This window comes from Panthera onca, chromosome C1 (genome assembly GCF_046562875.1).
Source record: "Panthera onca isolate mPanOnc1 chromosome C1, mPanOnc1 haplotype 2, whole genome shotgun sequence".
In the NCBI taxonomy this organism is placed as follows: Eukaryota; Metazoa; Chordata; class Mammalia; order Carnivora; family Felidae; genus Panthera; species Panthera onca.
This window is the reverse complement of record NC_138346.1, coordinates 25430727-25449193: the sequence shown is the minus strand read 5'-3', so window position 1 is coordinate 25449193 and position 18467 is coordinate 25430727. Positions and strand designations below refer to the sequence as shown.

Sequence of the window (18467 nt, the reverse complement as noted above, 5' to 3'; positions counted from 1 at the left end):
CATATACACACATATATGTATACATGTATACATATATAGTATGTATACATGTATGTATACATATATATGTATATGTATACACACACACACACATATATATATATATATATATATATATATATATAACTGTACCACCTCCAGAATCTTTATTTCAAGTATTCGACTTGCACATTTTCAGCTTCTCTCTTTTTCGTATGCCTACACTGGTATCCCTACATCAACAATGCGTGATAATGCTGGGAACTACAGCCATTGACCCTACCGTGTTTTCATTGTACATCAATCTCCCTTATAAACCAATTTCTCTCATTATGCAACTCAGTTTTTGTTAGCTTTTGCTGTTGTCATTTATTTTCATATATCCTTAACACACTGGTCTCTACTTTCTGTCTTAAGTACTCACCTGGCAAAACTTCAATCCTGGGTAAACCCAATTTCCAAGTACCCATGCTTAAATTGGAACAATCATACCATAGCTGAATTAAACATAACAATGCTAACTGGAATCACTGCAATCTATAACCAGAAATCTCAAGTGGACCATCAGCACTCCCAGCATTACTATACTTCTAGGATGATGTACTTCTACTTTTGGTAGACTATCAAATCTTGTCTTTCCTAAAATTCCCAATATTGCCTCCCATACTCTCGTCTAAGATGATGACATAATCTTACATTTCATTTAAAAAGAGGACACATTGTGCATTGCCTCATCTTCTTCACCATCAAATCCACTATCTACCTGCATATTTACCTAGACACTCTGAATCCCTTCCAGTTACAATGGTTGCACAATCTCTACTTCTTTCTATGACCACTTTAGTACTGAATTCCATCTCTTCTGATAACTAAAGAAAATTTTGCCTGAAGTTGTTCATTATTTTCTGGAACATAATTCTCTTCTTTCTTTTGAATCATTCTCATCAGTTTATTTATTTATTTTTTAACATTTATTTATTATTGAGAGATAGACACAGAGCGTGAGCAGGGAAGGGGCAGAGAGAGAAGGAGACACAGAATCCGAAGCAGGCTCCAGGATCTGAGCTGTCAGCACAGAACCTGACGTGGGGCTCGAACTCACGAACTGTGAGATCATGACCTGAGCCAAAGTCGGTCGCCTAACCCACTGAGCCACCAAGGCGCCCCCATTCTCATCAGTTTATAAATATGTTACAATGTTTCCCAACTAAGGCAAAACAACCCAAAAACTCTTTTCTCTTTATTTCATCATCTCCTTCCTTTGTAGCATTTCACTCCTCTCTGTCTAAGCACATTTTGTTCACTTGGCTTCAGGCATTTTTTCTCCCTGGCTTTCCTCCTACCCCTAATCCCTCTGTTTCAATCTCCTTTGCAATTATATTATATTCTCCTCTCTTCTTCCCTTTAAATAATGGAGTAGCCTAGAGTTCATTGCTCAGTTTTCTTATCCATCTGCACTTTCTGCTTGTGGAATTTCATCCAGTGTTATGGATATAAATATGACCGACAATTCAGTCCCCAATCTTGAGCTGCAGAGCGTTATAATTATCTGCTCATGCAAAATTTTCACTCAGATATCAAATAAACATCTCAAGCTTATCACAGCCCCAACATGACTTTTCATTTCTCCCCCCCCCCAAAAGAAAATTGGTTCTACTTTCTTCTGAGTCTTCATTTTAGTTTATGATATCACTTTCATCCAGTTACTTAGGTCAAAAAGCCAGGTATCACTGTTTATATTTTTATTCTCCTTACCACAACCACACCAATGAATCTATTTACAGTATTCTTCATAGTAAATAATCATGCAAATATATAATTATAAACTGTATTTTCTCTTCCACTCTATTGTAAATTTTACAGTATTAGGGATTATGTTAATTTTCTCTCCATTCTTTCCTCAGTTCCTAACATGGAGTAAACCTAACAGATATTTACTGGCTGGTTTTATATATATAAGAATGTGGGTTTTTTTTTATTCTTTCAAAAACAAATAAAATATGGTAAGTTTGATTGTATCAACAGTGGGGAATTTTTTTAGCAGAAATCACTTTTCTTTTCATCTTATCAAACAGAACAAAGTGACTATATATATATATATATATATATATAGTCTAGGATTCATGCTCTACCATCTGAACTCATTTCTATTCTCAATCAACTTTGCCCCATCCCACACATTCTACAGTACGAATTAGGGAGGAAAATCTAAACAAAAAGGCTGATAAAGCCCAGCACTATATTATCTGTTATTTTATTGCTGAGTGTTCATGAAATTTTGATTCTTATTTCCATCCTTGATAGGTAAGTCTGGGGGTAACTGCATTATGGAATAAGTGTCAGGTCTCATGGAAGTGGTTTTCATATGGAACCATTATAGTTTTAACAAATCTCTCCAGAATTTATAAATAACTTCCGCATTAGAAAATATTTTTTTAATTGAGCTTACATTTATTTGTAAATGTCTTAGATTAGTCACTGCTACATTAATAATATAAAAAAATATATTTACATTATGTTACCATTACACAGGCTTATGTGTTTAGATCATGGGAAGCATTGTTCTATCTTAACCAAGCAATACCAGATGTATTAATCTAAAATATACTGCTTGAGGGCAAGCAATATAAAATCCTATACATTGCAGGAAGGCTTGATAGGTAAAAGGACTAAAAGAAAGACAATGGATAAAATTGTTTAAGTAGGCTATAAAATATTCAATCATTCTCATCATAAGAATAGCTCTTAAATGTTTTTCCATTTGGGAACCAGCCTAGTAGAAAGAAAGAAATGTGGTCCTTAGAATCAATCAGACACACTAAAGCTAAAATCTTTGCTCTGCCATTTACTAGCTAAGTGATCTTTGGTAAGTTGCCTAATTAGTCTGAACCTGTTTCCTCATTTGTAAAATTATAATGGTAATAACTATTTTTATATGCTTATCATGAAAATTAGGTGTGATAATGTAGCACACCTGGTATATATTAGGATTTTTCTTTTAAAGAATCGCATAAATAAGCTCTAAATATGAGATGATTTTATAAAAAGCAACACTATTCTGGGAAAAAAGCAAGATCTGGTTTTGGTTGATTTGGTGCTTTGGTTTTCCCATTGGTCCTTTCATTCTTGGTACATAGAACAATGGTGCTAGCCACTCTTGGATTTGAACTTGGGACTTGAACTTTGGGAAGTGGGATCCAGAGGTTCAAGAATGAAGACACTTTGGAAAAGGAATTTTCTTTGCTCATTGAAAAAAAATCTTTTTCATTTCAACAAGTAAACTTTTTATGGTGAGAGGTTTTTGCTATTGCTGTTTTATTTTTACTCTACTAAAAGTAACTATAATTATTCCATAAATGACTCAAGCATATGGAATGCTTTACTCTGGGCAATCGAACAGAATGCCATAAAAACTGCAATGGCTACAAGCATTCAGAGTTTATTAGAGGTGGGTTTCCCTTTCCTTAACATTCATTCTTTAGTACTGAGTTACTGTGAAATTATGATGAAATTATATCACTTTGGGTTTGAGGGCGGATAGTAAAGGAGAATGAAATCACTGTGAGGAATTTCGTTGGTAAATCAAAGTGTTCTCTGTTAATTAGCTTCTGCCTACATACATAGTATGGAAAAATAATTGTATGTTTATGAAAGAATGATTAGTTAGGAAATGTGTTTAGGTAATAAAAAAAAGCATGAAGAGAGCAATTTGAGTTAATATCTACACATCATTTTATGTAACCACATCACAGAAGGGGGTCTCACTTAATTAGATTCCTTTAGTTAAATAGGAAATATAAAAAAAGAAAAGATACTTAGGGTCTAATACAATGTGTTCCTAAGTTAAATGGGGGGATAGTTTTGATTCTTTTCTGAATATATATACACACACACACATATATATCAAACATACAAATAGAAACTTTAACTTACCCTTAAAAATTCTTCCTGCTTAAGTGTTTTTCCTTCATGACACAAAAATTGAAACAATATTTTAATAGAAATACTGGCTACAAAATGCAATTTTAAGGGAAGCTACACAATTCCAAACCTTGAGTGACTTTTAATTTAAAACATAGACAATTATTGGGGCGCCTGGGTGGCTCAGTCGGTTGGGCGACCAACTTTGGCTCAGGTCATGATCTCATAGTCTGTGAGTTCGAGCCCCGCATCGGGCTCTGTGCTGACAGCTCAGAGCCTGGAGCCTGTTTCAGATTCTGTGTCTCCCTCGCTCTCTGACCCTCCCCCGTTCATGCTCTCTCTCTGTCTCAAAAATAAATAAACGTAAAAAATAAAAAAAAAAAATTAAATAAAATTAAAAATTAAAAAAAAAAACATAGACAATTATAAATCAGACCCAAATTATCATAATTTAGTCTGCTCTTGTGGAAGTTCATAAGATCTGTGTGCTTATATAAATTAAATATATAGGTATATGCAATCGGTTCAGGCAAACAAATGTGTTCCTTGGATCTAACTCATCCCCTCTGCAATCTACTGCAGATGATAAACACCCTTCTAGATGTTAAACAGATGATAAACACCCTTCACATTCTAGAATCAAAATCTGTTACCTCCAGAGAGGGAGGCAAAAAAACAAAACAAAACAAAACAAAACAAAACAAAACAAAAAACCCTGTAATTTGTTTATATTACATTTTATTTCATCCTTTTATTTATTTAAAAAAAATAATGTTTATTTTTGAGACAGGGTCAGAGCATGAACGGGGAAGGGTCAGAGAGAAAGGGAGACACAGAATCTGAAACAGGCTCCAGGCTCAGCTGTCAGCACAGAGCCCGACACGGGGCTCGAACTCACAGACTGTGAGATCACGACCTGAGCTGAAGTCGGACACTTAACCGACTGAGCCACCCAGGCACCCCTTATTTCATCCTTTTAAATACCTATCATAAATACTATCTATATAATTGCATAGATTAGTACATAACGAAAGGTTTTTTTTTTTTAAGGTGTTGGTAACAGTATTCAAAGATTTGTGACAATTCTACAGCCGCACTGCCCAACAGATATGTAACACAAGTCAATATGTTATTTAAAATATTCTAGGGGTGTGTGAGAGATGAAATTAGTTACAACAGAATTTTCATTCAATATATCCAAAATTATTAACATTTCAACATGTAATCAATTGACAAATTTTTAATGAGATACTTTGCATTCCTTTTTCATGCCATGTCTTTAAAATCCAATGTACCTTTTACAATCAGATCACATCTCAGTTTGTCTTCACCATATTTAAAGTGCTCAATGACCAGATGTGGTTAGCAGTTAACATATTGGACAGAACAGGTCTAGAGAACTCTTGGGGAAAACTCACCGTCTGAAAATAAATGGAAAGGCCATAAATTTGGTGTTAATATTGGGATGGTTTGATCCTAATTATATATGTCAGTTACTGGTCACAAATGGAGTACTGAATACTCAGAGCCAACATGTACATTGAGACCTCATCCTACAGCATATAACTGTACAAAGAATCCCTGGTTTTGGTTCCAAAGCAATACTTAATTGCTTGCTTCTGGCTCTTTTTGTAAAAAACAAGGAATAAATTATTTGAAGATAGTAACACATTTCTCTCAGACTTAAAGTTATCCTTATATGGCAAAGTTGTGTGAGTCACAGAAATTTAAATTCCTTCCATACAAGTCAAGACAAAAATATGTGAAGGATCACTGTAAATGTTATATGTGTGGGGCTTTTGGGTGGCTTAGTCAGTTAGGAGTCTGACTTCAGCTCATGTCCTGATCTCCAGTGCATGAGTTCCAGCCCCTGCTTTGGATCCTCTGTCTCCCTCTCTCTCTGCCCCTGTCCCATTCATTCTCTCTCTCTCTCTCTCTCTCTCTCTCTCTCTCTCTTTCCAAAAAAATAAACATTTTTTAAAAGGAAATATGTGTGAAAATAAATAAAAGAAAGACCTTACTAAAAATGGAGCTGCAAAGCGCTGAAGGAGGAATTCTCAAGCACTACCACTCAGACCCCAAACAGAAGGAAGCTTACTTTACATATCCAGGCAGGAGGAAAGAATTTCTCCTCACCTGGCAACAACCCAGCCAATGAGAAGCTGTCACACTCTGCCAATAAGAAGCCAACACCAGCTTGAACAGTTTGAAACAGCCCCTCCTAACTTCTTCCTTGCCTCCATAAAAGCAAGCCCCTCTCCTCTCTTCTGAATTTGCCAATGATTTGCCATATTTTGCCCTGAATTGCAATTCTCTGGTATTTCCAAATAAACTCATTTTTTATGGTAAAGTAGCTGAACTCTTGTTTTTTTTGTTGTTGTTGTTGTTGTTGTTGTTTTTTTGTTTTTTTTTTTTAAGGTTAACGGATGCTTAAGTCACCATGATAGATGCTGTAGGCAGAATTAGAAGATGGGTCTCTGTTATATAAGGATTCCATCCTATGGTATATAAACACACCTTCTCCCAGTTATTCAGTCAAACACTAATCTAGGTGCTACTCTAGGGGATTCAGCAGATGTAATTAAGGTCCCAAATCATTTGATTTTAAGATTCAATCAGGTGGATCTGATCTAATCACATGAGCTTTTAAATCTGGATATAGAGGTCAGAAAAATGAAAACTAAGAGATTCAAAAATGAAAAGGTTTGGATGCACAATTGTCTTGGAATATAGAGCGGGCCACATGACAAAGAATGTGCTTGGCAATGAACACGATAAAATAGGAGTCCTACTACCAGGACTCACAACTCAAACAACCTGAATGAACTTGGGAGAGAACTCCAACCTCTAGATGAAACACACCCCAGACAGAAACTTGATTTCAGCCCGGTGAGATCCTAAGAAGAGAACACAGCCAAGCCATTCCTGTATATTTACCTACAGAACTGTGCTTTTGTCTTGTTTTTTGAGCTGCTAAATTCATGGCAATTATTCACAGTAATAGAAAACTATATACCAATTGAGCAATTCCTTCACTTTACCTAATTACAGAGTTGTTATTGTTTTTTTCAATCCTTACCATTTTAGTTATCAAATATATGATCCATATATACAATATTTTGAATTTCCAAATAGGTTTGGGGGTAAATTATGATAGTTTTAGATGCTAATTCACCAAAATTGTCACACTGAATAAGTTTATTTTAATACATTCACTTTTTTTATCTGTAACATTTTAATTAATTTTTATTTATTTATTTTTATTGCATTATAGCTGATACTCAATGCCACATTCGTTTCAGGCGTATATGCTATATTCACCACAGAGCATTCAGGTGAATATGCTATATTTACCACAGTGGAGCTACCATCTGTCATGATAAACTATTACAATACCATCAATATAATCCCTATGATGTACCTTCAATCCCTGTAATTTATTCATTCTGTAACCAGAATACATTCACTGTTATATAATTTTTTTTTTCTGTCAAACACTGAAATAATTTCACATACAAGCTAAGGACTGACCACCAGGGGTATGTATAAGATCAAAGATAATATGCTATAAGTGGTAAGCCTCATCATATTATAGCATATTAATTCCAAATCATGCAACCAATAGTATTTGAGCACTCACTTCCATGGAAAGGCATTACCTTATGACTCTCCCTAGTTTACTGATAACTTGTGTCAGATGTTAGCCAGGGGACCAAGTCAGATGTTATCTTTCTATATACATACATATAACTTGTTCAATATATTTACTTCTTAGTTCTTTGACAGAATGAGGTAATTTCTCTTTATTGGGAATTATATTGTTCATTTTGCTATATGCTGCTTTTTCACTTCCTTTGAATTTTGTCAAAGAGTATATAAAATACCTATAAATGTTTGCAAAGATTTTTTATTTTTGGTTGGTTGAAATTATAGGTGGCTCTTCATTGAAAAGTTATTTTTTAGAAATGAGATCTTATGAAATAGAATTTAATATTCCTGGGATAATAAAATCCCAATTAAAAATCCTGAGTAATACTGATCATATACTTATATCTCTAAATTGTATTTTATAAGAAAATAATGCCAGGGTCAAATCTTGGAGTAGTACATATGGGTACTTTTAAAACTATAAATATCTGCCTAAAGACAGGGGCAGAGGCTTCAGGACCATATTTTACTCATTTGCTTTCATATTTAATAAAAGACATTGGATTTTAGTAATGAATTTCAGCAACGTTGAAGGTACTTTGAGATCATAGAGTATAAGCAGTCCTGACATCTTTACAAATCAGAGATTAATAGTTACAGAACACTGTAAATTCTACACCAGAGAATGATGCTCATAGGAAAGACTGAAGAAGTATTCATAATGGATCACTCAACTCACTGAATTTTTTATCTGACCCTTAACTAGCATAATCAGCATCTTCTCAGTTCAATAATGCTATTTTTAGATTTTCTATTACAGTCCAAAGTCAATGCTCTTAAAAAATCTCTTTTGACTTTCAGCCACAAGTATGACTTTTTCTGGTCACATTTTTACAGTTAGCATGTTTGAGTATAATATTAATGTTCCTAGGATCCCTAAAAGCTTTGGTAACAATGTGTGGGCATTTCGATATTGAAACAAAGCCACTGATGCAACCTTATGCCATTAAATACTTCTACTTAAAGTATCCATGTGAAACTCCATGAACAGTAATTAACAAAAACTGAACTGTTTTGCTCTTGCAATTCTTTGGTAACTTTTGGTATTTTATATGTACTGGAAACTGTGGGACACAAATCAGCTGGAAAAGAAGAAATTCACACACTCTCCTTCACCTCTTTGAACTCTCTTAAATTCAAAAGTAAATTTAATATACAGAATGTGGTGGACTGAGGATAGACTTATAATAAAAAGCCTGTGTACTTATATTTATTGGACTTAAGGATCATAACATAACTGCCACTCATCTGAGGAAACCATCTATGGGCTGTTTTGACCATTTGATACGGACATAAGTTATGAACCAAGTTCCTTGAGGGCAAACAAACAAAGAAAAAAGATTGTGCCATTTGTGAAAGCCGTGCCAAGAATATCACATCTTCTCCCTCATCTATCACACACGGGTCACACTGCTAAAGAATAAACTGTTATGTGACCTCTTAGGTAATAACCACCACACCAGAAAGTAAAGGTGTGATACAGGCATTAAAATGTGACAGGAATATAAAACGTTTCAAATATCTGCCCAGATGAGATTTAGAGAATTAAACTGATTTCAGTTACCTTACTTCATATTGTGAAGTGTCTAGAATAACTGAATTGGAGCAGATAGCCAGATAAAAAATTTTGAACAGAAATCTAGTACTTTTCACAATTCCTGTCACAAATTTAAAAAGAATTATTAGTTTATATTTTGGACTTCTAACTAATAAAAAGAAATGCTTTGCCAATAGAGCCTTTGCTTGTTTAGATGAACACATGTTGGCCCTGATGGAGTGAGAGACTAAGATTATAAAAAGCTTGGGATATATGGTTGGCAAAGAAACTAAAATAGAATAGAATTAAATGCTTTGTTCTATTACAATCTATATGAAAATAGCATATGTGCAAGCTCAAATAAATAGCATAAAAAAGAATAATTAAAAAAAACTTGCTGAACACATTTTTTCATAAGATTCTTTATAAGAAAAAGAAGAACATCCAAGTAAATGTTAGTTGTAAGGCATTGAATTCAGATAAGGAAAATATGGAAAAGGCCTGAAATTCAAGTATTATTTTCATTACAAGTAGAATATTCTAGGAGATTACAGGTAAAAGAAAATCAACAACAACAGCAACGATCTTTTCCATCCTATCCTATCTTCCTGGAAGAAATTCCAGCAACAGCCTGTAAGGTAAATGGAGTGTGGAAAACCAATTCACAAATTGCAAGCTTGGGAAAGAGTAACACTGCTTAGAAAATGAAAGTCGATCAAGATTGTAAGCATTTCACCTGTTTTCATTTAAATCTTCAATCTTTTTTCCTTCTGGTTTAGGAAACAGAATACAACATAATGGGGCAGTAGGGAGTATGAATCCTAAATATTTCGAAATGGCCACATTGCCATGTTCAGTGCAATTTTGTGTGACTAAAAGAAAACTAGGCATTTGGGTAATCTCCCAGTTAAAACATAGTTTACAAAACTGAAAGCAATTACTTTCTACCATGTTTTTTTTTATCTCCCTATTATGTAAGATTTACTTTAATCAATTAAGATGGAGGCATAAAAAAAACATTCACAGAATTTAAAAATGGAAAATAAACTGAAATATTACTAAGCTAGTCCCCTGCTTTCAATTAACTGTGTACCCATCACATTTCAGAGAGGTAAACATTTACTGAAAAAAGCATTTACCTGAAAAAAAGGTAATATTTATTACTTTCACTTCTCATCCAATCCGTGTCAAAATGTTCCATGGTCATAAACACTTTTCAAGGTGTCCAAGCTAAATCTTTCTTGTAAATTCCAAACTGCTTATAAGCAGCCTATGACAAGTCCATTAATTCTGACAAGTCAACACAACTGAAGAGTCATACTGCTTTAAATTTAAGTTCAAAAGAAATATTAATTAAATATATCCAGAGTTTCTAAAAGGAATACTTAGCTCCCTACTACCAATTTTTTTGAGTCATTATGCTTAGAAGTAGGATGCACAATTTAGATGCTCAAAAGCTTAGAAATTCTGATATATCAGTTTTGTAGTCAATAAACTATTGGATTTACGCCCTGCTGATATATAAATATTTGTGCCCTGCTGATAGCATATATATATATGCTAGTAGAACATAACCTCATGAGATTTTTAAAAAAGATTTTTTCCAATATTTCAACTAGAGATGTAACTACCACCAATGAATATATATACTTGATAATATCTCCTAACCATTTAATCATCATACCAATATTATGAGGTATAAGAATTTCCATTTTAAAAATTATCAAATTATCATCACATTTTACAGACAAGAAACATGGCAGAGCAAATACTTGAACCCAGGCTTTCACATTCAAAAACTTCTGCTCTTTACTTGTACAAAGGCCTACAGATGATTTTTCATAGGAATCATGGGCTGAATTGTGCTGAATTGTACTCTATTACTGGGCATGGTCACCTACCTATTTATGACAAAGCTAATCTGAATTAGGTATTAGTCTCAGAATACAGGAAATGGCCTGAGAGCCCAGGCAAGTAATAGGATAGAAAATTCCCCAAACATGTTGGAAATATTAAATCTATAGTAAGATACACTATGATTTTGAGTTATACAACCTTAATTACCAGAATTGAAAAACACTAGGGATCTACCACTATGGTTTTAACTCTTTCTCTGTCTCTTCATATGCCTCTGCCTGTGACCTACTGCCAAAGATACCAGTGGACCTCTTAAAACAGTGATTCCTGAGGTGAAGAAATAAATGCCCTCCCTTCTGCCAAGGGACCCACCAGAAGGAGTAGAGGTATAAGTCAAACTTTCCTGGGTGACTTTGAGAGATTTTCCTACTCCCTCTAGGAGTTATGTTCCCCCATGTCCAACATTTAAAATCATTTGATACATAGCAAAATAATAAATAACAACGTTTACTGGGTGATATTTGAGCTAGGCATATTCTATGGACTCCATCAATGCTCACAACCAATTTGTAAACTATATTAACATTCTTATTTTATACATGAAGAAAGTAAGGCTCAGATAATTAAGGAACTTACCCAAGGTTACATATCTAAAAAATGATAGAGCCTTGCTCTGAACCTAGAAAATCTGATTCCAAAGACAGCACACCTAGTTACCACATTATATTGCCTCTCATTAGTTGGCTGGAATAATTATAAGAAAGTCATTAAAACGATGTGAAAACACTCTTCATAATGATAGTGCAGTGACTCAACCAAAGTCTCAAGGAGGAAAATTATTTCATCAATACAGAAACAATATAAAATGGGTCTTGGCTTATAAAACTGAGCTTCGGGCCTTAAGACATGCACTTTCTCTTTCTCTCTCTCTTGCTGATTTTTTCCATACTTTAAACTTTGCCCTAAAGAACTGTATTAACTAGTCTGAATTGATCCCAAGTGCCAAAGTGCCACTGTTGTATAAATCATTTACTTCTACTGCACCCTTTTTAAAAAAAAAGAATTTATTTTTAATATAATTAAATAACCTTTTAATAAGAGATAACACTTACTTGATATTTTCCAAAAACTTTTAAAAGGCAAATATCATACAAATGAAAAATTATGACTAAATGTAATGACATAGATGGACCTCATAAATATAATATTGAAAAAAAGAGGCCAGGGACAAAGAATACATATATATGATTCAATTTATATAAAGTGCAAAAACAGGCAAACTCCTGTTAGCACTCAGGACAATGGTTCCCTTGGAGTGGAGCACAAGGGTGTTTCTGTTTCTACTACTATTCTGCTTCTTGATCGGGCTGATGGTTATATAAACGTTTCATTTGAAGAAATTCACTGAGTTTTACACCTATGCTTTGTATACTTTTATACTGTTAAATTTGAATTTAAAAATGTACATGAAAAGGCAATATTTCATCCCAAACTGTCATCTTGCTTATTGTAATTTAGCACTACTTTCTCACTTCCAGAAGATACAATTAACTTGTTTCATAAAGAAAGCAAACAGTACTTCTACGTAACATTGTAAATTACCATGTTCATAAAATGAAATGTTTTAAAAGTCTAACTTATTGAAGTCTAATATAGACAGTAAAATTCATCCTTTTTAATGTGCTTAACCATGATATTTGACAAGCACTTACATTCGTGTACCCATCACCACTGTCAAGAGAGAGAGAAGGGCTCCATCACCCTCCTCCAAAATTCCCTCATGTCCCTTGCCAGGCTTACCTGGCAACACTACCACAAGCAACACTGATCAATTTTCTGTCCCTACAGTTTTGCCTCTTCCAGAATTAATACCACATAAATTGAATCATCTGGTATGTATTCTTTTTCAGTATAGCTTCTTTCATTTAGCAAAATGCATTTGAGATCCATCTGTGTTTTGCATGTATCAATAGTTTGTTCGTTTCTATTGCTGAGTAGCACTGCAATGTGTGGATATGTCACAACTGAAGAACATTTGAGTAGTTTCCGGTTTTGGGTGATTTTGAGTAAAGCCACTATAAACCTTCATGCATAGGTTTTTGTATGAATCTAAGTGATATATTTTGTTTTGTTTTGTTTTGTTTTCATTCCAACTTGTACTTTTACCTGCACAAAATATCTTCTATAGTGCTTTTAGTCTGTGGTAATTCAGAAGCCTACAGAATACTATACCAACCAGCTCAAAACAATATAAGATCAGAAAAGGAATCAAATCAAACAAGAAACATCTTACGAAAATAGATCAACTTTTATAAATTCCTCTCTTAAAAATGTTTAGTTTTGCAATAATCTACAAAATTAATTTTAAAAATTCTCTTAAAGTTCTAGGTTAATAATTCGAAATCCTGTTTAAATTGTACAAAATTGAAAACCAATGACACTACTAATTTGGATGCTAAAATCATAATGAGTAAAGAAAAAAGAGGTAAGGGATGTGGTTTGAAAAGTAGTGTTATATGCCTATTTCATAACTCCCTAATTTAACATATTATCAATTTCACCCAACTGGTTAGTAGTTTGTAAACATGATCATTTGAAAAGGATTTGAGTGACAAAATGGAAACATGGTAGATGTTACCTAGCATGTTGTGGTAAAGTGGAATGGCCCGTCCAAGGATAGTAAATGCAGTCATGACTAGTGGGGCCGCTACACCTGCAGGCAATTACAGAACAGAAAACATCATTCTCCATTCACAGCGGCATGCGCACACATGCACCAGTGCTCACACACGGAGCCTTGGAGGAAGAACATGGGAAGCAAGCACACCAAGTACCTATCCATCAGGCCGATGCAGTCTTCAATACGTGAGCCTATGCACCTGCAGAAGATCCAAATTTAAAAAATACAAGGAAAGAAAAATTAGTCATTTAAAAAAAATCAGTCAGATAAACACTAATTGTGTCAAATTCATAATTACGGTTATTAGACAATTTTGGAACACTGTGAATTTAAAGCCAGTGAGAAGATTATTGTCTGATGGATACAAAGAAATAGGTTGCAAATACCACCCGCATGGAATGCAAAGAAATATGTCCACAGTAAAGGAAACTGTACCCTGTTTCTGTGGATAACTTCTAAACACATATGACTCACTTCCAATACTCAATTCATTTGCATCATGAGTACATGTCTTGCTGAATGACTTGATATTTCAATGGTTATAAATGGTTTCATGTATACAGTTTCTTCTAAAAACACTTAAGTAAAAACTAAAGTCAATAAAAAATGAAACATGAGCTATTCAATATAATATAATAACCTGATGCTTAATACTCATTAAAGATGGATTATGGCAGAAAACGAGTTAACATGCTTTAATGCTATTCTTATGGATACTTTACATAATCACATTATTCCATTCCTTGGTTGTGACGGTTTTTAAAACATACTTATCTTTAAACATGAATTCATTTAAAAAGCAAATTAACTGGTTTTACCAAGACTGCAGTTTATCTTGACGCTCTATTTTAAAAGCACAGTGCCATAACAGACAAACAATAGGTTTTTAAAGTGCCATAATATTTAACTCAAACAATAATAAATAAATACTCTCCAAGGAAATGAACAAACTGAGAAGCAGGTAACTAAAGAATTCACTAGAATTATATAAGTACACAAAATCCGGATGTACGGTCCCTAGAATTTCATTTTGAGGTATTATGGAAATATTACTTCTTCCATCTTCCAATGTACAAATTGCATTTCCTTCCCTTTTCTCTCATCAAATACATATATCTACGGTGCATTATCAAGATTCCCTCCACAGCTATGATTTATAGGACTGTCTAATTCTGATCACAAATGTTTTTTCCAAACTCTAATTTCTGAAACTGAAAAGGAAGCTGAAGTTAAAATCACCATATAATGAAGTAATAAGGGACTCATGTATAAGGCCAGACTGTCTACCATATCCTTAGATAACTCTCAACATTGGTAAACTAATGTAACTATGTATAATAATAATTAAGTCAATATTTCCCTGCTTCACGAATATCTGCTATAACATTTCTACTAGGTGGAAAATTGTTTTCATTTTGAGCATTGGTTTTGAATAGCCCAGAAAAAATTTAATGTACAGAAAAATGGGGAATACACTGTGAAAAAAGTCTTTTAAAAAAGCAAATAAGAAATACAAATAAAAATATATAGCACATAGCATTGAATTGGTACTATAATCCATAACCAGAACCATTTCTTGAAATGGAAAAAGTAACTACTAAAAATGTTTTCAAACTGTCTTATATGATATTCTTTTTATTTTATTTTGAAGAGCTTATTTTTTTCCTAGGTTCCTATTATATCTTCTTCCAAGTGCTTTTTTATACAGTATTACCATTTGGTAAAATTAATAGTCTACTTCTTATTTCCAAGTGAGAATCTGAAAGCTATGATTAATTTGCAATCTGTGTCTTTACAATAACATTTGAAATATAAAAATATTTGAAAGTGAAATTCAACTTGAGGGTAAAGTGTGAATAATTAAAGATCTTTATTCGTCCATTAAAAAAACATGCTTGTAGGCCTACTAAGTGTTGCTACTCTTCTAGGAGCTGGGCAGTGGGGGGGGATGATGAATTAGACACTTTTCCTATTCTTAATGAGCTCACAATTTAATGCATAATAGGAGATAGATGCATAACCAGGTATATATTGTTTAATGTGATAAATATAAACAGAGACATGAAAGAGTGGCTTAAGGGAGCATAGAGGAGGGACACTTAGCTTTAGAAATTCATGTTAATCCTCATGGAGAAGTTACGAAGCTGAAATGCAGGGTGCTGATAACCTGGGTTGGAGTAGCAGTCATTTCTAAGGGGTAACAAACAGCAGGAACAAAAGCATAGATCTGAGGAAATTTAGAGTGCACATGAAAAACTGCAAATAATTCTGAATAGTCAGGAAGCAAACAAAACATGAGGTGACAGGAAGAGGGAAAGAAGCGAGATCATTTAGACAGGAGCCAGAATTTGAAGGCTATTTGCTTAGGGGCAAACTTAATGGAGAACCACTGCAGGGTTTTTAAGTAGTGGATTTGCTAGATTTGTATTTTACATGGATCTCTGCCCTGTGAAGGCTAGTCAGCTGGGATCCAGGTAGATTCCTTTGGCACCAAGATTCTTTTAGTGTATGTAAAAGATGAAAAGGGATTACACCGGGGAAATGGCAACTAGGATAGAGGCAGGGGGCCAGATTCAAGAAATGCCTTCAAAGGTATGGTGGGTGGGGTGGGGAAGAGAAGTTGATGGCTGATTTGATGAAAGAAAAGTAGGATCAGAGGAGTTAAACATGCAGCACCATCAGTGAGGGAATGACACCTCACTGGGTGGGAGGAGGGACACCTTTTCTTGTGTGTGTGTTGGGGGGGGGAGGGGTTGATAATTTCAGCTTTATGGATCTACAGTATGGTATGCATCCAGTGTGGTTGTCCTACATCTGGGTAGGGAATGTTCCTCGCCAGCTGGAAAGAGAGGCCTGTGGTTGTAGGGTGTGAAGGCACCAGTGTGATGATCAGTTTTGAAACAGCATACAGAAGAAAGTTGAAATCATGTAAGTGGGTAAGATAGCTGAAGAAGGATCTATAAAGTGAGAAAAGAGGAGACTGAGACCGAAACTCAAAGAACTCCGATAACCAGTAAATGACCTAAGATAAGCTCATATGCCAGAAGCATGAGAAAATATTGAGTAAAATCAAGTAATTACAGCATCATTGTGGGAGCCAAATCAGGAGAGACATTCAGGAGTAACTGTCAAAATCAAATGCAAAGAGAGGTCTAATAAAATAAGAACTACTGAGAGCATTTTAGTTGTCATTGTCAAGGTCAGCAGAATTTCAACCACTGTGAGTTGAGAAGCATATTGGACATAAGCAAAGCAAGGGAAAAGGAAAGTGAGCACTGAGGGGGCAGGATGTGGGGTCAGGAAAGTTTGTTGAGGGAACTCTTGAGGAATATTTGAGATGTAGACATATTTAAAAGCTAAAGATGAAAGAAACAATGAAAGACAAATAATAAAAGTGTGACTAAAGCAGCACCATCCTGTCTAAGTACAAGTCACTGTGTATTTAAAGATGTATACTCTATTTCAACCCTTTGGACTTCATATAAGCAACTAATTAGCACATGTAATTTATATTGATTCAGCAAGATCACAGAATAATGGAAGCATTAAACTTTTGAAGAGTCAAAATCTCAAATATGAGATCAAAATCAGATAAGGAATAAGGTAACTCTACAAAATTAGTGTTACAAAGTAAAAAATTTAAAGGAAGATCAGAAACTATAACATGTCAATATAACATATTACAAAAGTATCTGCAATTCTGAACACTGAGTTGTGTTTAACATTTGCCACTATTTACTGATTTGTAAGCACTTTGATATACCCACCTACCTTAGTTGAGATATTTTGACAAGATCTTCAAATTTTGAAATGAAAGTGGAGTATTTTAAAATTTCAATTAAAAGAGTATAGACAATAATTTCACAAACAGCTCTTCTTTCCTTTTATAAATGAAAATTCTTTCACCATAGAAATTTAAAAATATATAAAAAGGGTTGATAAAAAAAAGATAAACGCATACAGGGAATTTAATAATATGGAAACCATGATTCTACCATTAACAAAAATATTCAATGCAAATTTTCAAAGACGCCTATGAAAAACAAATATTCTAGTCCATGACTAAAAACCAAAACTGCATTGATATTTGTCATGGATTAGATTTTAGTGTGGAAACCACAAAAAAAAAAAAAAATCCCCTTACAGGAATTTAATTACATACTAAATTTAGTTTACAAGTCTTTTTTTTTTTTTAATTCTATCCTGCTATTTTCAAATATGAAGATCATTCCTAAGTTTTAAATTCTTGCTCATCACTTCAAAATATGGGGATCTTACTCATTTCTGAATTTAGCTATCACTCTCTCTGATGTGCAGTTGGTGTTCAGTATAACCAAGTTGAGGAATGAATGAAACGAGAAAAGCCTGCTAAAATAAAAGTTCTCTAGTCAAGGCAAGAAGAGACAATGTTATTCCCCACCCCTCTAGGGATATTAATGAGAATCTCCTGATACGTGCTAAATGGATAACCTATTTTAAAATTATCTAAAGAACTTATTAGAGCCAATATATTTAATGTACTTCCAGAGTAATAAAAGTGCTTTTAAGGTATTACACACATAATTTTATTTTCAGAAAATCATTGAACAGTATTCAAAGTAAGAACTTTCCTTCTAAAAAATGTGATTCAAAAGACTATTTCCAGTAACTTGGTTCTTGAATTATCTAGCTGACATAATATCAGCATATAAAAGGAATGCGGTTTTCCAAAGTGGGGTTGGCATGGTGAGCTCACACGCACAGACAGGTCAATTATTACATGTATTTAGGAATAAAAATAGTCAC

The 18467-nt window shown here is 33.9% G+C and overlaps 1 protein-coding gene across 4 annotated transcripts in view; it reads right to left on the bottom strand.

The window, feature by feature from the left end:
• ERBB4 (erb-b2 receptor tyrosine kinase 4) overlaps nucleotides 1-18467 on the bottom strand; it is a 1144263-nt gene that overhangs the window by 246050 nt on the left and 879746 nt on the right. For 2 of the 4 annotated variants that reach the window (XM_060623387.3, XM_060623389.3), the window contains exon 16: nucleotides 13837-13881. In XM_060623387.3, coding sequence (XP_060479370.1) covers nucleotides 13837-13881 — 45 coding nt within the window. Of the gene's footprint in view, nucleotides 1-13640; nucleotides 13716-13836; nucleotides 13882-18467 lie in introns of all 4 variants that reach the window. The other 2 variants (XM_060623384.3, XM_060623388.3) reach the window with 1 other exon arrangement.